A 24,434-nucleotide genomic window follows, 5' to 3' on the forward strand; every position below is an offset into this window, starting at 1 on the left:
TTGATTAAAAAGGTTAAACATTTAAATAGTTAACATTCAAGCACTAATTAATGAATATTCAAATAAAATAGTTTTAAATAGATTCGGGGGTGTAAGTATAAATGTCCATTTCATGAATTTGCTAGCTCTTCCTCAATCTTTTTGTTTGCAGTCAACTGGACTTGTCAATACACATTCATATCATGAAGTCACTTGTCGTTTTGCATGGTTCCTTTGCAAGCCAGGTTGTAATCTCTTGGTGGCATGCTTCTTAAGGAAGCGGAGTAAGAAATTTCTACCTCTCTAAAGAAGCATTGTGGGATGGGGTGATGGAAAGAACATGGCCTTAGACTCTAAACACTTGGGTCTGAGTCCTTGCTACTTACTTGCCGTGACTTTGGGCAGATTACTTAATATCTTTGAGCTTGACTTTCCTCACTTGTAAGAGATGGTACCATGCCCGGAATATAGTTACTGTAAGGATTAAATGAGAGTACTAAGGCTGCTGTTGGCACAGTCTAGCATCCTAGCTTGCAGTAAATACCAGGTCCTCTCCTTACACAGTTAATAAACTGACCTGCAGCGGTTGCACTTGGTACACACTGGGGGTGGTCATGGATGTGGTGGAGTGTAGACAAAGGTCACTGGAGTTAATTCACTTAACAGAATGAATGGCTCTCTGTGTTTTAGAAAGTAACTCGGGCAGCAGTGTGGAGGGTGCATTGGAGGGGGGCAGGACCGGTGACAGCGAGGCCGGTGAACAGGGTTGTGTTAGTGACCCAGGTGAGATGACGGAGCTTGGACTGGAGTTGTGGTGTGTACAGAGAGCCTTGCCGATTCAGGAACTACGAGGGGAGCGTTGATGGAAGTGATGCACAACGGGTGAGGACATGGGGAGTCGGAGCCAACTTGTCTTTCTAAGCTGGGAAATACAGAAGGGGGGGTGGTTGGTTTGAACGTCGAGAGGGCAGTCGGGGGCTCAGCACGGCCCTCATGTCACGTGTCCGCAGAAGGCCCGGGGAGGACAGGGGGAAGGTGGGGCGCCGGCTGTTAGGGGGCAGGCGGTGCTTGCATTGCCACCTGAGGCTCCTGTTAACCGAGGTGGGAAGAAAGGCCGAGAGGGAGGCGTTCAGTTTTGGACACTACGATCGGGGGGCGGGGGGGGAGGAATGGAGGACGGGGAGCTGGGTTGAGCAGAGGCTTGGAGCTGCAGGTGTGCAGAGGGTTGTGTGGCCATCTGTTATCAGGGCAAAGTAGGAGCGCCACACCACCCTGCGCGGGGGCCAGTCCTCCTCCTGAAATCATCAGAGTGACACTGTAGCCATGTATCATCACCGTCCCCAACAGAACTGCCTGCAGAGTTCACAGCCGGAAGCTGTAGCCGTCTTGCCGTGCACTTCAACCCAGGTTGCCTGAATCCGCCTCTTGCCCAGGTACTGCGTACATTTGAAACTTCAGTGGCATTTAAGAATTTCTGATAAGACTTCAGAATTTCTCAGCCTGGCAACTTTGCGATCTCAGTTCTGAATGGCATTGAGTACCCTTTCACCTGCCGAATCGTTTTCTTATGTCTTATGTATCAACTAGATGTTGCTAGAACATCACAGTACGTTCCAGGCATGTGAGGTAGGACATACTACTGCAGGGAACGCCGGTGAACCCACTTGGCACCTCCCTGAATGAACTGTCGCCAGGGCCGCACCTCCCGCCCCCTGGGAGCTCCCTGTGTGCCCTTCCCTGCAACCATCTTGAATTGCCCTCCCCTCCCATCCTCTTGCCTTTCTTTCTAGTTTTACTTCGTATGTTGTGTAGCTTTGCTCCGATTTTTGTTAGCTTTTTATTCTAGAAAATAGGAACTACAATGTACATATCTGTTACTCAGCTTTTTTCCTGCAGTATTTTAGAGCAAATCCCAGGCATCACATCATTTCATGCAGGAGAGAATGGATCTCTACCAAGGATGGTACTTTGTTGTTGTTTTTAAACAACACATAAGCACGGTAAGACCACGGTGGCCCTTGCCGTCGCCAGATGCAGGTCTTCTCATTCTTGGTGGGGCTTGCCAGCCATCTCTCCTCTCATAGAAGTACTCTTTAAAAAAATCAATATTCTGTATAAAACATTATCATACCAGGTGTATTCTCCATCACCTTTTTCACTCAGTCTTTCTAAGATTCATCCATGTTGAAGCGTGTGGCTAAAGTTGACTGAATTTGTTTGTGGCCTATTGTGTGACTGTCCTACAGTTTATCTGTGAATTCTCCTGTTAGCGGACGTGTGAGTTGTTTCCAGGTTTGGGTTTTTTGTTGCTCATATAAACAGTGCAGTGAGTGCCTGTGTTTGCACGTTTGTTGGTGTCCATAAACAGAAGTTTCCCTAGGTGTAAATCGTTTGTTCTGCAGGACAGTTCATGTCTTAGGTGCCGTGCTGCAAATCAAAGCCAGGGTTTTAGGCATTCTTTTAACCAAGTGTTAGAAAATAAGTCATTACTTTATTGAGTAATACCCAGGATCATTTAAATTTTAATCAGATTTAAAATGTCACCAAACTAGAAAAGCAAAATTTAGCCTTGTTGTTTTTATTTCTTCCGTTTCTTTTAGGAAACCCTTTTTGTTCTGTGCAGCCTCCTCTTCTGGTTTAGGAACAATCTGCTCGTTTTCAGTCAGGATTATCTCAAGAGTGGCAGGGAATGCCCCTGAGGGGGTTAATCCGACCAGGAGCTCAGATTTCCTTCAGCTGGATGTGCTCAGTGACCAGAGAACCTAAACCCTTAAGTTCAGCAACTCTGTTTTTAAGCATGTGCAGAAAAAACTTCACTCTCTTTGGGTCACCAGCTCTGCATCCAGCCCCCCAGTTTGGCCTGGCACACCTACCCAGCTCCGCCATTCTCAGGACAAGATGGCAATATCGCTTCTGAAGAGTAACATCCTTCAGATATTGGTGGCTTTTCAGATGTGCATACCGCTGATGCCTGGGCAGTTTCTTAAAGTGAACACGAGATTTTAATCACTTGATTTGCATGATTTTGTGGGGTTTTCTGGGTGAGGAGGATAGTGGATCATTTTCATAGATCACCTCATAACACTTACGGGAAGAGCTTGTTTTGTTTTTTTAACAGTGAATGTTAATTGTGTTTTCACAAACTCTTTATTTTTAGAAGAAACTAACATTTTAAGTCAGTGCTTTTTTATCTTTTTATATTTTCAAAAGCCAGTCAGCCTAACTGAAGCACTATAGTCTTTTTTTGAAAAACCTTGTTTCTGGTACAACTCTGATTTGAATCTATCTTTTTTTTTTTTTTTTTTTTATTCATGAGAGACAGAGCGAGAGAGAAAGGCAGAGGGAGAAGCAGGCTCCCAAGGAGCAGGGAGCCCGATGCGGGACTCGATCCCAGGACCCCGAGATCATGACCCGAGCCGAAGGCAGACGCTTAACCATCTGAGCCACCCAGGCGCCCTTGAATCTATCTTTAACACTCCTCAGCTTTCGCTTCTGCAGCAGCATCTGCTCAGTGTGTTTAGTCTTACAGAAAGAGAGGCCAATATCAGGACTTTATTAATACGTAGAAGTGGTATCTGGACTTTTGGAGTAGTTGAGGTGAAATTGAGGATGGGTTATGATTCTCTTGTTACTTTAAAATATGTGGGTTTGTCCCCTTGAGTAGAGATGTAGTTATGTTCCTTCAAGGTCTTAAGAATTTATATTCCTGTCTGTTCTACGCTGAGGAATTGGGAGGGGAATAAAACATTAGAATACAGGAAGCTTAATTGGTTAGATGTGTGGTTAAGAAATGCTTGGCCCTGTAGGCCAGTTCGAGGGCCATGGCCGAGTCTTACAAAGGGGAAGCCATCCTCCTTCCTGCACTTAGAGGCTTCAGTCCCCTTTGTGCCTCCCAGTGGTCACGGTTGCAAGCCCTGTTTGACAAATTTTAGGTTGCTGGCCATCTTTCTGTCTTCTGAACTAGCACTCCCGGAGCTGCATTGCACATCGTCTCTGCCCAAACCTTACCCCCTCCCCTCACTTCCTCCCCGACCTCACTTCATGGAGCTCCCTGGAGTCCTACCCTGTGAATAGGAAACTCCTCTGTAGCCTCTGTCCACATTCCTTAAACTTCCTTGCTTATCCTCAGTCGTTAAGCCTCCTCAAAGCCAACCTGTGGCTGTTTATGTTCTCCCACATTCCGTAAGCCTCCAGGGTGAAGGTGGATCAGTGCCGCACAATCAGAGACTGACTTTCTGGAGGTGCTGCGGGTTCCCCTCCCTGTGGTGGTCACCTGCTCACCATCGACTTCAGAAGTTCGTTGGACAGTCTGGCATCCAGCCTAGTCCTCCTCTCCTTTCTCAGCACCCACCATCTCAGGTGGTTCACCACCTGTGTGCACATTGCTCCCTGTGCCTTGGCCGTCACTTCCTTGAGCTCCATTCTGTTCTAGTCCTTCTCAGGCCTGGCCCCTCAGCCTGGGCCTTACCACCCAGACTGCATTATTTCCCAGGTCATTGATCTGACCTCCCGCTGCCAACCACAGCCTTCTGTCCTCCTGACCCTCGCTCTCTTTCTCAGACGTCACATCCCCCTTCCAGCTTTTCTTACTTCTTCATGGCCAAAATAGTCTGCAACTCTGGCCCTCCCAACCCATTCCAGTTTGATTTCTATCCTTAAAACCACAGTGAGGTGTCACCAGTGACTACAAACTAAAGCCAGAAGCTGCATTTCCTCATGATGATGAAAATAATAGCTATCATTTATTCTCTGTGTTGTCTCACTCTTCCTGACCCCCAGGAGATATATTAAGTGATTTACCCAAGATCATACAAGAAGTAAAGGGCAGAGCCTTTTATATGACTCTGATGAGGCCCCGCCGACCATGGCCCTTTCTTCCTGTGGCCTCCAGGATAGGGGTCCTCTCATTGTTTGGCCTGTAACTTTACAGATACAAACTCTGGTTCCCCATCATCTAGTCAGTTTCTAAATGTCCTCCGGACTCAGTTTGGGCCCATCTGCTTCTGTCATTTCTCTGACTGACTCTGGTTCCCAGACTCCAGTAGTGCCTGTCAGAGATGATCTCTCCACAGCCCGGCCTCCTAGGATGATTCACAAGCACTGAGTAGCCTGCCTCCCACCAGTCTGTTCTTGCTGTTCCTCCTCTACTGTGTTCTAACCTGGTAGATGGTTCCATAGTCCATTTATCATATAGATACATACAGGCATTTATCGTGCAGTCAAGTCAGCAGGAGAGAAATCCTTAGAAGACTGCTTGTTCTAGTATCACTTACAACTATTGAAAAATAAACACCTACAAGCTCTTTAACAGGGGACTAGTTTGATGAACAATAGACTTTTAGCTCCAGAAACAAGGAGGTGTATTTCATTAAGTGAAGTGAGGTATATTTCATTATTAAAGAAAAAGTTGCAAAACTGTGTGGTTGATCCCAAGAAGGTTAGAAATAAGTAGGGATCAGTGCAGAGTTACCTTTAAAAAAAAAAAATAAATAATAAGCTCTGTTGTTCCTTGAAACATTAGTTTTTTTGAAAAACCTGTCCTGAGGTATGTCCAAGAAAAAATACTCTAGGGCCAAGTCAGCTTGAGTGGATGGAGACTCATAAGATATGTCCACTTAATAAGGCCTCCAAAGTCTTGTAGCAAACAAAACTATTTAACTTCACGAAAGTTAGCGTTTCCCGTAACCTTTGATATTCTTTCTGTTGAGTTGATGTTCCAGTGAGTGTTCGGTGGAAGACTGTTATAAGTGCTCATTTTTAAAAAAGCCCTTTTATTACTAATGAGACTCTGAATTACTAATATCAAAGAGGATATATTTTTCAGGATTCTTGGAGGTGGTTTATTTAGTTTGCACATCTAATCAGTGAAGGAATCTTGTGCACCATTAATCTTGAGAAATGGGCTGTTTGGTTAGTTCACAGTTTGAATTGTTAGAAAGCTTGTTTAATGTGGATTCTGTTGCCTTTCATACCCCTTTGGAACAACATAGTCTTTGAGAGAAGTCCTTAAATGTACAGCCTCCCTTTTCCTTTATTATGTGTTTGTTTTGACTCTGTGTTCCATCCCACTATCTTATTTTCCTAGGCAGAGATGAAAGTGAAGTGGAGTAGTGCGTGTGCTTGTGTTGTGATTTGTTGGGGCTTCACTGGATCCAGTGGGCACTGCTTCTGGTCCCTGCCTGTGATGGGTTGTGTTTTGTGCCTTGGTTTCCTCTACAAATCTGCAGATTCTGTGTCTGAAAACTTCAGTGGTACTCCTGGATGTTCATGACCGCAGATGGTAAACCCAGTAATGTCAAGGGTCTACTCTACCAGAGGACTTTTTTTTTTTTAAGGTTTTATTTATTTGCGAGAGAGAGAATGAGAGACCGAGAGCATGAGAGGGAGGAGGGTCAGAGGGAGAAGCAGACTCCCTGCTGAGCAGGGAGCCTGATGTGGGACTCGATCCCAGGACTCCAGGATCATGACCTGAGCCGAAGGCAGTGGCTTAACCATCTGAGCCACCCAGGCGCCCCTACCAGAGGACTTTTGAAAACGACCTAACTTCCTAAGTATAGATTTTTAGTTTTGTCTTTGTTTTTTATAGCGATTGCCTTTTTGGACCTCCAAAGTTTTTTTGGCTATGTAATATGATTTATTGGGAAAGTATTTTTACCCCTTACCTAAAAACCATTTGAAACTGACTTCTTATTAAGTCTGCTTAAGGCTATTGACAGTTTTGATGGACTGGTCCAGAGATGGAGGCCAGAGAGTTTGTATAGTGGTGTATTTCTGAAATTTCAACATTGACAGATAAGCCCATCTTTTATGGGCACCTATGTCATATGTTATTACTCCAAGCGATCTTACAGTTTATTCATCAAACACTTGAGTGGTGCATGAGCAGATTAACCCCCTTGCCCCGCCCCACCACCACCACACCCAAGTGGAAAACTATTACTAGAGCATTGTGTGTCCGTTCGGACAGCCTGGTGGATACGAGGTGCCCCGCCTGGGGGCCCCTTCAGGAAGGGCGTTGGCTGCCAGCGTGGGCAGTCTGGTCAGCAGGTGCCCCAACTTTCAGCTCTTTCAGGGCCTGCCTCAGCTGCAGAGAGCGGCCTGGCCTGGCCCACTTTCGGCGACTGCGCCCTTGTGTGTGACACTCTGACGGTGGGTGCTTCCCACAGAGCTCCCTGTGGGCCGGGTGCCAGCTTCGTAGGGGCTTGGTCACAGCTCACTCTCTGCCTGATCCTGCTTCCCTCATCGCATGGATGCTTCGTGCCTAAGAAGCATCTCCCGCCCAAACTCTGTCCCCACATCTGCTCCGGAAAGGCCACCCAGATACCAGCAGGTCGGCTCCTGCTGTCAGCATGTGGTCTGACCTTTAAAACTTGTTTCGATATGCTTGCTTGTAATGTTTCCTTTTAAACTTAGTTTTAGACTTCTTTGCTGTAATATTAATAATAAATGTTTAAGTATATCGGTGTGAGGCTCCCTAGGGGATATTGAAAATACAAGGTAAAGATATCCTCTTTAAACTTCTGGGTTAAACACAGGGCTCCTGGGTGGCTCCGTCGGTTAAGCATCAGATCCTTGATTTTGGCCCAGGTCCTGATCTCAGGGTCGTGGGATGGAGCCCCTTGCCTGGGCTCCATGCTGGATGTGGAGCCTGCTTAAGATTCTCTCTCTCCCTCTCCCTCAGCTCCTCCCCTGCCCTACCCCTCCCCTGCATGCGTGTGTGAGTTCTCTCCCTCCCTCCCCCCTCCCCCTCTCAAAAATAAATAAGTAAACAAACTTCTGAGTTAAATAGATGAGGACATGTGAGTTTTTGAGAACCTCAGATCAACTGTGTATGAATTTGGGGGTACCCAGTGGGGACAATTAGAAAACTGGAACGGGTAGTTTGAAATAGAATATTTTGCTTATTTTCCAGCATATTCTGCATATAAACTGAGGTGTGCTGTTGCACAAAGTTACATGTGTACAACTAGACATAAAGCATGTGTAATACAGTAAACTTGACATTTTAACATGAAAAGGTTGTATTTGATCTTGTAGAGAGTATCAGCAAGTCTTGGTGTAGAGTAAGATTCGTTACTAGAATCAGAAGTGCAGTAGAGGAAGGAAGAGCTTGTAAAGCACATATTTGGACGCTGCTGCTGAGCTAGGAGAGTGGAGGTGTTCTAGAGAAAACTCATACTGACCATTTTATTTGGTGTGTTTTAATTTTGCCAGAGGATAAGTGGTGTCTTGACTTTATCCTTTCTGCTGTTCAGTGGTTTTCTTAGTTTAAAAAATGTCAGGCATTTTTTTAAAAGTTGGCTTTCTTAAATTTTAAAATATTTGAATGGATTTAATTTTGATACAGCTAGGACTGATTTGTTAGTTCTTTCAAACCGTTGGCTGTTTTAATTAGAGCTGTTTGGGTTCCTAAGATTAATAAGTAGAAAATTGGTGAATCTGGGTTTTTCTTTTGGCTCTTTTAGTGGTTTCCCTGGTGGGGAGCGGGGGGGTTGTTTTATTTTGGTTTTTGTTTTTTTTTTGCTTTTTGGGGGGTTTTTTGGTTTTTTTTAAAACCTTTTTTAAAAAGTTTTTTATTTTAATTCCAGATATAGTGTTTTGTTAGCTTCAGGTATACAATATAGTGATTTACAATTCTATACTTTACTCAGTGCTCATCATAATAAGTGTGCTCTGTAATCCCCATCACCAGTCTCACCCATCTCCCTACCCACCTCCCATCTGGTGACCATCAGTTTCTTCTCTGTAGTTAAGTGTGTTTCTTGGTTTCTCTCTCTCTCTTTTTTTCTTTGCTTGTTTTGTTTCTTAAATTCCACTTATGAATGATACTGTATGGTGTTTGTCTTTCTCTGGCTTATTTTGCTTAGCATCATACTCTCTAGCTCCATCCATGTTGTTGCAAATGGTAAGATTTTTTTTTTCTTTTTTGTGGCTAATATTCTACTCAGTAGTAACATTCTACTCTATGTGCCACATCTACTTTATTCATCAGTTAATGGGCACTTGGGCTGCTTCCATAATTTGGCTATTGTAAATAATGCTGCAGTAGACATAAGAGTGCGTGAATCCCTTTGAATTAGCGTTTTTGTATTTTTTTGGGTAAATACTCAGTAGCTCGATTACTGGATTATAGGGTAGTTCATTTTGTAACTTTTTGAGGAACTTCCATACTGTTACCAGTTTGCATTCCCAACAACGGTGCAAGAGGGTTCCTTTTTCACCCCATCCTTGCCAACACCTGTTGTTTCTTGTGTTTTTGATTTTAGCCATTCTGATTGGTAGGAGATGAAATCTCATTGTAGTTTCGATTTGTATTTCCCTGATGATGAATGATGTTGAGCATCTTTTCATGTGTCTGTTTGCCATCTGGATGTCTCCTTTGGAGAAATGTTTCTTCATGTCTTCTGCCCATTTTTTAGTTGGAATATTTGGGGTTTTTTGGTGTTGAGTTGTATCAGTTCTTCATATATTTTGGATACTAACCCATTATTGGATGTGTCATTTGCAGAAAATCTTCCATTCAGTAGATTGTCCTTCAGTTTTGTTGATTGTTTTCTTTGCATGTAGAAGCAGCTTTTTATTTTTATGTTCCAATATTTTTGGTGGGTTTTTGTTTTGTTTTGTTTTTGTTTGGTTTGGGTTTTTTACTTTTATTTCCCTTGCCTCAGGAGGCTTATCGAGAAAAATGTTGCTACGGCTGATGTCAGAGAAATGACTGCCTGTGTTCTCTTCAAGGATTTTTATGCTTTCAGGTCTCACATTTAGGCCTTTAATCCATTTTGAGTTTATTTTTGTGTATGGTGTAAGAAAGTAGTCCAGTTTCCTTCTTTTGCACGTAGCTGTCCTGTTTCCCAACACCATTTGTTGAAGAAACTGTCTTCCCATTGTATATTCTTGCCTCCTTTGTTGAAGATTAATCAGCCATATAATTGTGGGTTTATTTCTGGGTTTTCCATTTTAGGCCGCTGATCTGTCTGTTTCTGTGCCAGTACCGTACTGTTTTGATCACTTTGTATAACTTTGTCATATAACTTGAAGTCTGGAATTGTGATACCTCCAGTTTTGTTTTTCTTTTTCAAGACTATTTTGGCTACTTGGCGGGGGGGGGTCTGTTGTGGTTCCATACAAATTTTAGGATTGATTGTTCTAGTTCTGTGAAAAATGCATTGGTATTTTGATAGGGATTGCATTAAATCTGTAGATTGCTTAGGTGGTTACAGGTATTTATTTTAACAATATTTGTTCTTCCAATCCATGAGCGTGAGATGTCTTTCCGTTTGTGTTATCTTCATTTTCTTTCATCAGTGTTTTATGGTGTTCAGCGTACAGGTCTTTCACCTCTTTGGCTGTTTATTCCTAGGTATTTTTATTATTTTTGGTGCAGTTGTAAATGGGCTTCTTTTCTTAATTTCTCTTTCTGCTGCTTCATTATTAGTATATAGACATACAACAGATTTCTGTATATTGATTTGCTAAATTTACCGCGTTCATTTATCAGTTCTAGTAGTTTTCTCATGGAGTTTTTAGGGTTTTCTACCTATAGTTATCATGCCATCTGCAAATACCGAGTGTTTTACTTCTACCTTGCCAACTTGGATGCTTTTTATTTCTTTTTCTTGTCTGATAGTTGTGACTAGGACTTCCAGTACTATGTTGAATAAAAGTGGTGAGAGTGGACATTCTTGTCTTGTTCCTGACTGTAGGGGAAAGACTCTCAGTATTTCCCCTTTGAAGATGATGTTAGCTGTGGGTTTTTCATAGACAGTCATTATTACATTGAGATCTACTTTGTTAAGGATTTTTATCATGAATGGATGTTGTACTTTGTGAAATGCTTTTTCTGCATCTACTGAAATGATAATACGGCTTTTATCTTCTTTCTCATTGATGTGATGTATCACGTTGGTTGATTTGCAAATACTGAAATTAGTTTCCCTATTTATTGACACCTTACAAATGAAAGAACCTAAAATTCAGACTAGAGTACTGGGGAATCCTGGCTTTTGAGAATCCAGGGGTCTGCTTGTGGTCCTGCCACTTTATAGCATTATAACCTTGGTCAGGTTTGATTGCTTCTCTGACTCAGGTTTTTTTTTTTTTTTATCTGTAAAAGGAAGGGCCAGAAGTATGTTTAAGGTTAACCTCTAATCCTATTGTAATTGGCTCTTATGAGCAAATATTTCTGGTACAGAAATGTGTGGTACATAAATTTTCCAGTGTACAAGTCTGTCACCTACCAGAAGTTAATGGGTTAGCTTTTCAGGAAGGGGCTTTATTCCACAGTAGTGCTGTGCCTGCTCTGATTTACTATAAATAGTACATAAGACTTCCTGTGGTAGTGCCTGGCACATGATAGTTTCCTACTATATATTTGTTAAATAAAATATTAATGATCACTGAATTTCTAGAACTCTTCTAAGTCTGTTTAAACACCATGTTAAAATATGTATACATTTGCAATGACCAGAATAATACACAACATTACTAAATGAGACAGCAAGAAATAAATTTTAGCCTAAAATCTAGTGTTTGAAGGAAAGAGTGTAGAAGAAACAAGATAGAATTTAATGGAGATTCTAAAGGGGGACTTGGGGGCAAGTTCAGATGCTTTCTAATAGTGGTATTTCCTTATTTTTAAATCCTTTAAAAACATCCAGCTTTTTAATTCCTTGGTTTATTATTTCATTTATTCATACAAAACACTGACCTATGCACCAGGCTCTGAACTAGGTTCTCAGGATACTATGGTGAGCCAAAAGAGATGGTCTCCGTGCCATGGATCGTTCTCACTAGAAAAGGGAGGAACCCCGACAGGGAATTAACCAGGAATAAGCATAAGAAGGGAAAGTCCCATGAAGGGGGCGAACCTTGTCTGGGACTTGTAGTGAGTCTGACTGGGCGGAGAATGAGCACAGGGGCTCTCTGGCACAAGCAGCAGCAGATGCAGTGATCCTCAGGAGTGGGGAGCGGACTGGCACAGCCAGGAAAGGAGGGGAAAGCCTGCACGGCTGTGCCCAAGGGGACGAAGGGGAGTTTTGTAAGAGATACACGAAGAGACAGAAGGGTCCCGTCGTAGAGAGCGAATGGCTTGCACGGTGTGGCTGCCAGGGCTCCAGGAAGGGCAGGGCTCTGGGCAGGGCAGGGTCCGGGCAGGGCAGGGTCTGGGCAGGGCTGGCTCCTGGGCCAGGCTGCGGTCCTTTGTCAGGTGCGCGAGGGAGGGGCTGTGGCTTTTGTGCTTGACTGTATTGGTGTTGGGGGGTGGTGTGGAAATGATTAATCTCCTATAAAACAACTCAGTAAATTGTTTCAAGTTTTCCCAAAGAGAAGAGAAGATCTGGGAGTGCCTTGTTCAGGATTTCCCTGCCTCCGACACCAGTTTGACTCCCTGTTGCTCTTGGGGTGACGCCTAATCAGATTTCTAGTTTTCGACTCAGCTGCTGTGTGAAGCCTCGAGGGGGTGAGTCAAGGGGAGGGGCGCTCTGGGAGTCCAGTGTAGACGGCTCAGACGGCAGCCCGGTGTATGACGACGACGACGACGATGACAGTGATGATGATGTCGTCATCCTCATCGTCCACTGGGATGGGAAACGGAGGCAGTGAGTGAGTGGATGTGACATGACCCCAGAGGGTAAAATCAGTAGCCCTAGACTGTGAAAGAGTAGGAAGGAGACATTAGAATTATTCCCCAATTTCTGACACGTGGATACGTGGAGCTGCCACTTACGGAGATGGGCAGCCGCGGTGAACAGTGGAGCTAGGACAGTCCCTGAGTTCAGCCGTAGACCTGGGGGGTGTGCGACATCCGGGAGGGGACTGAACTAGACACTCGGATGTAGAGCCGAGCCTGGACTTGAGAGAAGCCAGCTGGGCTGGAGATACACTTCGTGAATTGCTGGCATGTGGAGGTTTGAAGAAGGAAGGTTGATGGTGGCTCCATAGGAATCCATTTACTTGAAGTTACTTTTAGGGTGCCCAGTGGAAATGATAGGGTGAGGGAAAGGTGAAAATGGGAGGAATGGAACATTTTTCTCAGTTGCTGCTAGAAATTAGAAGAGGAGAAAAAGGAGTAAAAGAGTATCTAGAGAAGGCTTATCTAAGATAGAATTAACTGTGTGAGTCTGGGGAATTTAAGTGATAATTTCCCCTTAGGGGAAAATTAAGCGTGAGGAAGGAGTGCAGGCTTAACTAGGTAATGATACCAGGCAGTACCACGAGTCCCAGCCGTACCATCGAGTCGGGTGTTGGCCTGATCCCCCCCCCCAAGGTAGACGGAAGGAAAGGCAGATTGCACTTACATTTAGGGAACATTTGCAAAGCGGTTGCTGAGTTGTTGGTTTCCTTTAAAACTTGAGGGAATTCTTGTGTTAGCGATCTTTGTATTCTGCATTTGAACATACTTCTTTGAATGGATGATGTAAAATACTTTCAGGATCAAGAACGGGATTGTGGTTTCATAAAATATTAGATCCCAAAGCTTAGATTATAAGTATTAGAGATTATTTAGTTTTCGGTAGTTCAGACTTGATCCACAAGCATGAACTGCATTCTCCTTAAATGTGCCTTAGCCTAGGGAGAGCTCTATGATGCCATCGAAGATGCAGGATGCCCCCAGTTCCTTGCGGAGCTCAAACCTGAATTGGCAGGCTTTGACAACCCATCCTTATTCCTCCAGACACCGTTCACCTCCCAACATTTATTTTATGGAGCCATTAAAATAATTCATTGTTTCTGAATTTTACAGGAGTACTCATTTAACAAGCTCCACATTTTGATGTGATAGACACAGACGATCCGTAAGGTGTGACTGTAGTATTGCATATGGAGGAATACTGAGTTAACATGATACTGAATAGTGAGGTGCTTTATCTGTGGATCCCGAGATCCTAAAGCATTATAAGTTATATTTTGTAGTAGCCTTATACACTTGGAAATAATAGCCAGTATTATTTGTTGAGCATTTACTCTGTGTTAAATATTGTATATACGTTGTCTTACTTAAGTTTCACAGTAACTGTCTGAAGAAAATGATTGACCCCCCCCCCTTTTGTAGATTCAGAAATTGAGGCTTAGAGAAGTGTGAAGTACCTTAGCCAAGTCCTTATACCCAGTAGGTGTGGAGCCGAGCTTCAAACCCCAGTCTCTGAATTTAAGGAACATCTTAAATTTTGATGATTCTCGGGGCGCCTGGGTGGCTCGGTCGGTTGGGTGTCTGCCTTCGGCTCAGGTCATGATCCCAGGGTCCTGGGATCGAGCCCCGCATCGGGCTCCCTGCTCAGCGGGGAATCTGCTTCTCCCTCTGCCTGCCGCTCTGCCTACTTGTGCTCTCTATCTCTCTGTCAAATAAATAAATAAAGTCTTTAAAAAAAAAATTTTTTTTTTTTGATGATTCTTGCCAGATTCCCTTCTGAAAGGTGAGTGACCATTTCCCTGCACCTCAGCCTCACCAACATCTGCATTTTTGCAAAGTGCTAAGTGAAAAATTCTTAAAATTCACAGATAACCAGTGAGGCTGGTTTTTCCTACTTTTTAGGTATTTGATTTTCTCGGTCTGGGAGTTTCCTTTGGGTTTATCTTTGTAATTGTTATGTGGGTCAAGTCGTATAGTTTAAGTTTTACCTCAGAAGGCAAAGAAAGGCTACAGTGTTAGTTGTACTTACGCAGTTTCACCCAGCTTCTCTTGTGAGCACTTTTCTTGAGTTCATAGGATTCCGAACTAAATCTCTTAAGTAAGCATATTTCTGTACGTAGATCATATGAGTTTGTCTCCACAGAGAAAGAGAAATATTCTCTAGATTAGCGTGGTACCCTCTAATGCCTACAGACAATGTTTCTATCTGTGTGGCAGGCACCCTATTACCCACCCCAGGATGTCAAGAAAAAATTCATTAACTTGCTTTATTTTTTCTTCAGGTTTGCCTGCAATGAGATTTCATTCTCTACATTTAAAGGACATCCCTTCTGAGCTGCTGTGAATAAATTTGGAATGATACTGTATATTTTCATCTAATGGAGAATTAGCTGTACCTTGCATAAGGATTGCTACACTGGACGACTTCAGAATATTACTCACAATGTCATCAAACAGGAGTCAGAATCCCCATGGACTGAAGCAGATTGGCCTTGACCAGATATGGGACGACCTCAGAGCTGGAATCCAGCAAGTATATACCAGACAAAGTATGGCAAAATCCAGATACATGGAACTCTACACGTATCCTACTGCTTGAGCTGAAATTAATTTGCTTAGAATTTTGATTATTCACTAGTACGATCTGTGAATTGTTAGAAGTTTTACATCGTGTTTTCTCTTTCCAGCTCACCCTGTGATATAATCAGAGTTCTTTTTATAGCTTTAAAAATGAACTCACTCTTTAAGTTTTTTGACCAGAGGTGAAATTGGCTAGTTGGTTAGTCTAAAACAATGCTGTTCAGTGTAGTAGTTACTCGCTCCATGTGGCTGTTTACATTCGCAGTCACTTAAAATGAACCGTTCCTAAGTCATGGTTTCTGTATTTCAGGTGCTTAGTAGGTGGCAGACAACTTCTGTCATTGCAGAAAGTTCTGCAAGGGTCAACTGTAGTTACAATACAGTAACTTTTTTTTTTTTTGGTAGTAAAATAGAGTGCATTCTTTGCAGGTGGGTATGTAACAGTCAAGTGGGTAAATAATAGTAGGTGTTCTTTCTTTTGAACTTGATAGGTAATGTAATTTCTTATTCCGTTTATCGACACCATTATATTTCGGGAATGCAGGATGATGTGCGGGTCCTTGTGGCATAACTGAGAGCAGCCCATGTGATCGAGTCTGCCCGCTGGGCCATGTGGTTGAAGTTTCTGTTTTTGCCAGACCCCAGATCTACCTGCCCCTCGTTTCTAGGTCAGGATCCTTTTTTATTTGGGTCAACATACACCTCAAGTCATGATTTTTGCCTTGGAATCAAAAGAAACCTGTGCGTTGATGTCTTTCTTTTTTTTCCTTACGCCTACAAGTTCTCATCAACGTTGAAGTTTCTGTTTTTTTAAACCCTGTAGTACTGTGGGCTGAAATAGTTTATTCTGGTTTTTTTTTTTTGAAGTCTTCTTTTTCCCCAACCAGTACACTAGGAATCACATTCCTGTTTCCTAGTCTTGGCTATCTACCTCGCAGGAGGTTACAACATAAGCATACTCAGGATTCATATTTAATCTCCATCCTGATGTTCTGTGACACAGTTCACGATCCCTGGAGTTACGGGCCCTTTTTCACCCGGGAGTAAATCTGAGCCGTGGGCCGCCTGCAGCAGACGCTCTGCAGGGATAACATGCCAGGACATGCTGGTCCTGCTGCTGCTCAGTCCCTGCCAGTTGCGCAGTCAGGTCTCAGCTCAGCTGCTGCCGTCACTCTCCTCAGCTGGACACGCTTAGCCCCCCGCCAGCTCTCCCATGGGAGCTGTGGGCATGAGGGGACTAGTCCAGGTGGTGGCCTTTCTACCCCCTTCACCGGCCTGCTGCAGACTTCTCTTTTATAGAAACTCAGAATCTCACAGAAAAGCAGATCAAGCCAAAAAAAATAAATTCTTTTCACAATACATTCATGATGATCCAGGTCTACTTTGAAATAACCGTCTAACCCAACGAATGTATTTGGACATTTTCGTGTTTGTTTGTTTTAAGATGTTATTGATTTATTTATCTGAGAGACGGAGAGAGCACCAGCGGGGGTGGGGGAGGGGCAGAGGCAGAGGGAGAAGCAGGCTCCCTGCTGAGCAGGGAGCCCCATGTGGGACTGGATCCCAGGACCCTGAGATCATGACCTGAACCACCCAGGCACCCCTGGACATTTTCATCTTGTACTTTTTTTTTTTTTTTTTTTTTTTAGTAATCTTTGATACCTAATGAACATGGTTTATATCAAATAAACTTAAGCATAAAGGTATTTTCTAATTTTTCCAAATGTAAGCTACTATTCTCATATATATTTTTCCGTGCTTTGAAAGTAAGGCTCTAAAGGACATAACTGATTCACAGAAGAAATGCAAATGACAAAATATCCCACCTCATAATTATGGAAGAAATGAAGAATTAGAGGTGCCTGGGTGGCTCAGTCAGCTAAGCGTCTGCCTTAGGTTCAGGTCATGATCCCAGGGTCCTGGGACCAAGCCCCGTGTTGGGCTCCCTGCTCAGCAGGGAGCCTGCTTCTCCTGCCCCTCCCCCTGCTTGTGCTTTCTCTCCCTCTCTCTCTCTCTCAAATAAATAAAATCTTAAATAAATTTTTTATACCAAAACTGGAAAGTTTTTTTTTTGTTGTTGTTGTTGTTTTTTAAAGATTTTATTTATTTATTTGAAAGAGAGAGAGCACATGAGAGGGGGGAGGGTCAGAGGGAGAAGCAGACTCCCTGACGAGCAGGGAGCCCGACGCGGGACTCGATCCCGGGACTCCAGGATCATGACCTGAGCCGAAGGCAGTCGCTTAACCAACTGAGCCACCCAGGCGCCCCAAAACTGGAAAGTTTTAAAAAGAAATGATTATAGCCAGTGTTGGCAAAGAGTGAGGGGAGATGAGTTCCTATAGTTAGATGGAAATGTTGTTTGCTGTGAGCTTTCTTGAGAGAAATTTAGAAATACAAAGACCCAAATGTACTTTGGCCCAATGTTTCATTTTGTTTTAATTTTTAATTCTGTTCTAAGGAAATAGTGATATTCAAATTGTATGTGCAAGGCTGTTAGAAATATTTTAATAATAGGAAACAGTGGAAACCAACCTTAGTATTCATCACTAAGGATGACGTGGCATTTAAAGGTTATAAATAGCCAATAAAAATACACTGAAGAGTATTCATTGACATGTAATAATGTCTGTAACAAGGGAGAAGCAGGATACAAAGTGGTACGTGTCCCGTGAACCCTCAGCACACCCTCTCTGCTTCTGAAAAACAACATAGCACCGTATTGAAAGTAGCTCTCCATAGGTATTGGACTTATAGGTGATATGTTTTTTTTTGTTGTTTTTTTTTTTTTTAATTTTATTTATTTATTTGACAGAGAAAGACACAGCGAGAGAGGGAACACAAGCAGGGGGAGTGGGAGAGGGAGAAGCAGACTCCCTGCCGAGCAGGGAGCCCGATGCGGGACTCGATCCCGGGACTCCAGGATCATGACCTGAGCCGAAGGCAGTCACCTAACCAACTGAGCCACCCAGGCGCCCGGTGATATGTTTTTTTAAAAATTTATTTATTGAGGGGCGCCTGGGTGGCTCAGTCGCTTAAGCAGCTGCCTTCGGCTCAGGTCATGATCCTGGGGTCCTGGGATTGAGCCCCACGTCTGGCTCCCTGCTCGGCAGAGAGCCTGCTTCTCCCTCTCCCTCTGCCTACCACTCTGCCTACTTGTGCTCTCTATCTCTCTGTCAAATAAAATCTTTTAAAAAAAAAAAAAAATTTATTTATTGAGAGAGCTCACACATGCTTGCACACGGGGCGGGAGGAAGAGGGAGAGAATCTCAAGCAGACTTCATGTTGAGTGAGGAGCTGGACACAGGGCTCGATCCCATGACCCTTAGATCATGACCTGAGCCAAAACCAAGAGTTGGATGCTTAACTGACTGAGCCATCAAGGTGTCCCGATATTTTTTTTTATAGATAAGTTTTAAAATGCTCTTCTGTGCTTTTTAGATTTTCGGTATAGAAAATACATATTAGGGTGCCTGGGTGGCTCAGTTGGTTAAGCGACTGCCTTCGGCTCAGGTCATGATCCTGGAGTCCTGGGATCGAGTCCCACGTCGGGCTCCCTGCTCAGCAGGGAGTCTGCTCCCTCTGACCCTACCCCCTCTTGGGCTCTCTCTCTCACTCTCTCTCTCTTAAATAAATAAAATCTTTTTAAAAAAAGAAAAAGAAAATACATATTAAAATATGGGGCGCCTGGGTGGCTCAGTCGTTAAGCATCTGCCTTCAGCTCAGGTCATGATCCCGGGGTCCTGCGATCGAGCCCCGCATCGGGCTCCCTGCTAGGCCGGGAGCCTGCTTCTCCCTCTCCCGCTCCCCGTGCTTGTGTTCACTCTCTAGTGGTTTCTCTCTGTCAAATAAATAAGTAAAATCTTTAAAAAAAAATAAAATACAGTTTATTATTTGTTTTCATTATGCAAATATAGGTCCTAGGTATACTTACTTGTGAAATGCTGCCTCTCATTACTGACCTTATAAAAATAGTTTTTAGGATTGACAAATTGTATTTATCTTTGAGAGAGAACCCACAGAAATTATATTGCATATAGTTGCCCCTAGAAGCAATTTTTTTGTTTATTAGTATAAACATGATATGTTCAGGTTTTTTCCTTCTAAATTTTGAAGATTTATTTATTATTTTGAGAGACAGATAGCTTGCGCATGAGCAGGGGGAGGGGCAGAGAGAATCTTGAAGCAGACTCCCCGCTGAGCATGGAGCCTGACGCCAAGCTTGGTCTCAGGACGAGCCAAAATCAAGAGTCAGACACTAAACCGACCGAGCCACTCAGGCGCCTCTCCTAAATTTGATTCATAGTACACCTCGAGCATTTTCTTTCTTTCTTTCTTTTTTTTTAAAGATATTTTTAAAAATTTTTATTTATTTATTTGAGAGAGAATGAGAGAGAGCATGAGAGGGGAAGGGTCAGAGGGAGAAGTAGACTCCCTGCCAAGCAGGGAGCCTGATGCTGGACTTGATCCCAGGACCCTGGGTTCCGGACTGAGCCGAAGGCAGATGCTTAACCTACTGAGCCACCCAGGTGCCCGAGATTGGATCAGTCTTTTTTTTTTTTTTTAAGATTTTTTATTTATTTATCTGAGAGAATGGGAGACAGAGAGCATGAGAGGGAGGAGGGTCAGGGAGAAGCAGACTCCCCGCCGAGCAGGGAGCCCGATGCGGGACTCGATCCCGGGACTCCAGGATCATGACCTGAGCCGAAGGCAGTCGCTTAACCGACTGAGCCACCCAGGCGCCCCAGAAAGTATTTTTAATGCAACTTTTAGTGTAGTCTTTCCAAATGATTTTAATACAAGTTAATTGTTTAAAATTCCTTTGTAAGTTCCAGCTGGGTGAGAAGTGGTGGAAAAGAGTTCTGTTTAGTTTTGCTTCTTTAGTTGAATTGACTTCTCTTTTAGAAAATGAAAGTGGTTTGAGTTTGGTGGGAACTAAAAGTCGTGGAGTGGTCCCCCAGATGTGTTTGCTTTAAGTGGAAGGCGTGGTGCTGGGTGGGGGGGAGTCAGTGGAGTCGCCCACCTTTCCCCGAAGCGCCAGCAGTCCTCCCCTTGTCTTGCAGCTGGATGTGTGCGGACCACTCCTGCAGGGGGAGACGAGCCATCCCTACAGTCCCTGCAGCAGGCAAGGGCTGGAAACATCTGCAGGAAAGTGCGCACGTGGGGAGCTTTGCCTCAGACCCCTTTGCATCCGATGTGACCCCTTTCAGTGACTCTTCCCTACCAGTCCTGCAAAAGTATGCCTTGGCAGATGATTGAACAGATCTGGGGCGACGGAAGAGTTGTACGGCCTATTTGGGAGACAGAACCAGGCTTGGCTCTTTAACACAAACTGCCACACCACCTACCACTTACCGGCCTGCCGGCGCCGAGAGGCCTGGACAGACGACCGAGTGAGAGGCCCCGTGTCTGCTCGGGTCCTCAGCTATTTTCTGCCCAAAGGCTGTGTTGCCAAAGAAACTCCAGAGAGCTTTTTGAAAAGACTCAAAAGTTATAAAAGCCAAATATGTGTGTTTGTTAGACTCTGGCTGCCTTAGTATAAAACAACTTACCAACTGACTCCTATATGGAGCTTCTATTTTGTTACCTTTTAGATTTTTAGTTTATTTTTACCTCTTGATGGTTTCCTCTTAATTCCTATATTTAGTTTATCCTCATAGTCTATTTTAGTTGGTTTTGGTTTAAAAATAATTTTAGATGTGACCCATTTTCTTCTAAATACTGGTCATCTTTTGTTTTTATACTCTTCATCTAAAGTAAGTGATGATTAATACGAAGTTATGCATGTGTTAGAACAGCAAGTGGTAAGTGTGGTCTCCTGGAAGCGAAGCGACAGAAGGAGCCCCACTTCATGAAGCAAGAAAGCATCTGGAAGCCTGAGGGCTGTGGTTTCCCCACAGCAGGAAAAAACACACCCAGTCATTGAGGAGTGAGTGCATCCATTTTAGAGTCCTTCTTTCGATATGGATTATTCTCCCTTCCAGATGCTGCACTCGAAATACTCCAGCAGTGTCTTTCCTCACGTCTGATTCCAGGGTGACTCACGGAAGGACTAGCTCCCCTGGATAGAAGACTTCTCTCCAGCAGCTTCTGATACACACGAAGAATCTGCTTTTTCCTTTTCTGATAACATTTCCCCACATATTACAGTTGATTCAAAGCTACGATAAAAAAAAAAAAAATGCAAACTGAAGATTGTGTGTTGTCAGAGCTACATAAAGTCTGTCTAGGGGGGTGGGCTATGGTTGTCTTTCTGCAGACTCAGCCTTGATTCAAAGCACCATCCATGCCATTTTTTTGGTAAGAGGTGGTTTGCTGCTCCCTCAAAAGTATACACCTAGCGGCACCTGGATGGTGTAGTTGGTTAAACGTCCAACTCTTGGCTTCTGCTCAGGTCATGATCTCAGGGTCATGAGATGGAGCCCCGCATCAGACTCTGCTCTCAGCTGGGAGTTTGCTTGAGGATTCTCTCTCCATCCTCTGCACCCGCCTTTCCTTCCCTCTCTTAAAAAAAAAAAGAAATACACCTATTATTATCTTCCGTATCAGCGTTGTGTCTGTTTCCTCTTCATGAATACAGCCAAGTAGGGATTCCCTAGGCCAGCAGTTTCCATGAAGAGTAGCCGGGCTTTAGGCTGAAGTCTTCCACAATTGGACACAACCACTCTCTCTGTGGATTACAACTACCTGTAGGAAAAACTATGTGAACCCAAGAGTAGATCTATTTGGGAGGTTTTTAAAATGGGATTTTTTTTTCAGATCAATAATCCTTTTGTAAAATTTAGAAGTCCAAAACGCATGGTGAAAAGTCCACCTCCTTTCCTTCCATCTTCCATTTGAGTCTGGGCACACCAGGGGTCCCTGTAGCTGCTTTCTTGGGCACATCTCTCTGTTACCTGTGCACATGCATGGACACCCCCCACACACACACAAAACGGATGTTTATATTAACCTAAAAATCACCTTTAACACAAATCCTCAATTGTAAGTAAACGTGTATCTGTGTTTTTTGTGCAAATGGTTCGCTGGTTATTGATCCTTACAGAGAACTTGCTCTAAGCCATCCCCGTGAGGGGACAGGGATGGTCTGAGTGCACCCCATTTGAGCTTACAGCTAACCACTTGTAGCTGTTCCTGTGTCATCTGGAGACAAGCATCTTCGTTAGAGACAACGGAAAAATTTATTTTCCTTTTCCTCTGTTACTCTGATAATATTTGTACTTTAGTCAGAATTAGGAATCAGCCGAACAGTTGGTTGAGTTACCCGAATACTGTTAGAAATGTTGAAGATAATACTCTGAAATCAAAATTACTTTTGGCAGATAGTCCTCCAAATGTGTAGTATATTTTTTTCTGTAATTCATATGTAGGTCACTTTGTTTAGGTAAATTGTAGGATTCTGGCTCAGATGTTATGATTTTGTACCCTGTTTTATTTTCCTGTTCTGTAGATATGTATTCTGGCTTATTTTTTTTTATTTTTCTGTTATGTTTCAGGTATTCTTATATGTTATTTCAAATGCCTAATGAAATGGAAGATGATGGTGCACATGGGGTGTGTGTGATGGAATATTTATGATGGGATATTTTGATGGTCTCATTTTGTTAATTACAAAATCTATAATGAGTAGTGCAGACAGGTAATGTTGCATAGGAGATAGGAGGCGGAAAGATTTTGACCCTGGCAAAGTTGGACAGTTTCATGAACCAGTACAATTTAAGTGGACTTCAAAGGATGACTATAGATACGGAGAAAAGAAGGGATAAAAGTCTTGCCGAGTTTGGTTGGAGGGAGAAAGATGAATGAGAAAGCAGGAAATAGCACTTGGACATGGCCTTGGCTAGCTTGTATTGTAATATAAAAATAACTGATGAATTGGTTAGTTTAACTGGCTTGGATAAATGGATGATGCCACATTTTAGTGAACCTTGAAAACCAGGTGAGTTTGTACATGTTGTACTGTTTTGATTTTGGAAGTGTAGGTTCTATAGAGTTTAGATATATGACTTGAGAATTAATGACTTGATATCAACAAATTTTAGGAGGCTTAATCTGGAAACCATATGGGACTAAAACAAGAAGAAGTCAAAGACAGCAAGAGACCAGCTTGTTCTTAATAGCAATAATCCATGCGGGATAGTGCCTAAGTTCTGAACTAGGGCAGTGGCAATAGAAATAGGAAACAAAAGGAGCCAATTTCTGGGCTTCTGGTTACAGATGAAAATTACATTTTGACTTTCCCATTTGTTACATCACTAAAATGATAGTAAAAGAACTTTAAGATCAACAAAGACAAAGGATGGAAGAGAATAAACACCGTAGGTGAGAATTCAACAAATTTCTTTTGAGAGAAAAAAAAAAAGAGTATACTTAACTCTGATGAGCCCTGGGTGTTGTAATATAAGTGAATCACTAAATTCTACACTTGAAACTATTTCACTGTATGTTAACTAATTGGAATTTAAATAAAAACTTGAAAAAGGAAAAAAAAGTTTTGGAAGTTGAAAGGCAGAGGAGGCAGCGTACTGATTACCAGGACATGGGAACCTTGGTTCAGAGGTGCTCAGAGGCAGACGTGGCAGGAAAGCCACTGTTCCTGCAGGGCTGGAGAGGCTCAGGATCTGAAGCCTCCGGTGTGGCAGGAGGTAGTGTGAGACGGGCCAGTGCTGGGGAGATGAGGAATAGATCCCAAATCTGTAAAATTAAAAGCCCATCATCTGCCTCTACTCCCAAGTACAGAACAGTTGGCAGCCAAGAGCGAATGTCCCTGGCATACAACTTGTTGCTTGTATTTAGAATACGTCGAATGGGACCGTGTCAGAAGACAGGAGGCTTAGAGGTCGGCGTAAGTAGGAACTATCAACACTGGCTACAATAGAAAGCATCTAGAGTGATGAGTCCCCAGTTACCTATCAAAATCCTGGTGGCGATGCTGGAGACCAAACAGTTCTCTGGAAGAATGAATGGCCCTGAAAAGCCAATCCATTTATCAGCCGGAGAGGAGGCAGCAGTGAAGTGGTCAGCTCACCCGCTGGGGCCCACCAGTCTCACACAGGCCAGTGGCATTTCCAGTGGGTATTTCAGTACCTTACCGTGATGAGTACTAAGGAGTAGTAGTCGTGTGAAATAACAGGATCAACAAACAGAACAAAAGCGAACAAGAGAAGCTGATGATACATGGAACAGAAGAAAAACGTTTAGAAGTTAGCATTGTCAGATAGAAGAAGCTTCTTATTACAGTAGTAAATTA

General features: G+C 43.3%; 1 protein-coding gene across 6 annotated transcripts in view; it reads left to right on the top strand.

Annotated features, from left to right (window-relative positions):
- Nucleotides 1-24,434, top strand: part of CUL1 (cullin 1) — a 102,658-nt gene that overhangs the window by 21,368 nt on the left and 56,856 nt on the right. For all 6 annotated transcript variants that reach the window (XM_021693022.2, XM_021693021.1, XM_021693023.1 and 3 more), the window contains exon 2: nucleotides 14,890-15,190. In XM_021693022.2, coding sequence (XP_021548697.1) covers nucleotides 15,051-15,190 — 140 coding nt within the window. In that variant the 5' untranslated portion in view covers nucleotides 14,890-15,050. The remainder of the gene's footprint in view (nucleotides 1-14,889; nucleotides 15,191-24,434) is intronic.

The sequence above is a fragment of the Neomonachus schauinslandi genome, chromosome 12 (genome assembly GCF_002201575.2).
Source record: "Neomonachus schauinslandi chromosome 12, ASM220157v2, whole genome shotgun sequence".
NCBI classification, from domain to species: Eukaryota; Metazoa; Chordata; class Mammalia; order Carnivora; family Phocidae; genus Neomonachus; species Neomonachus schauinslandi.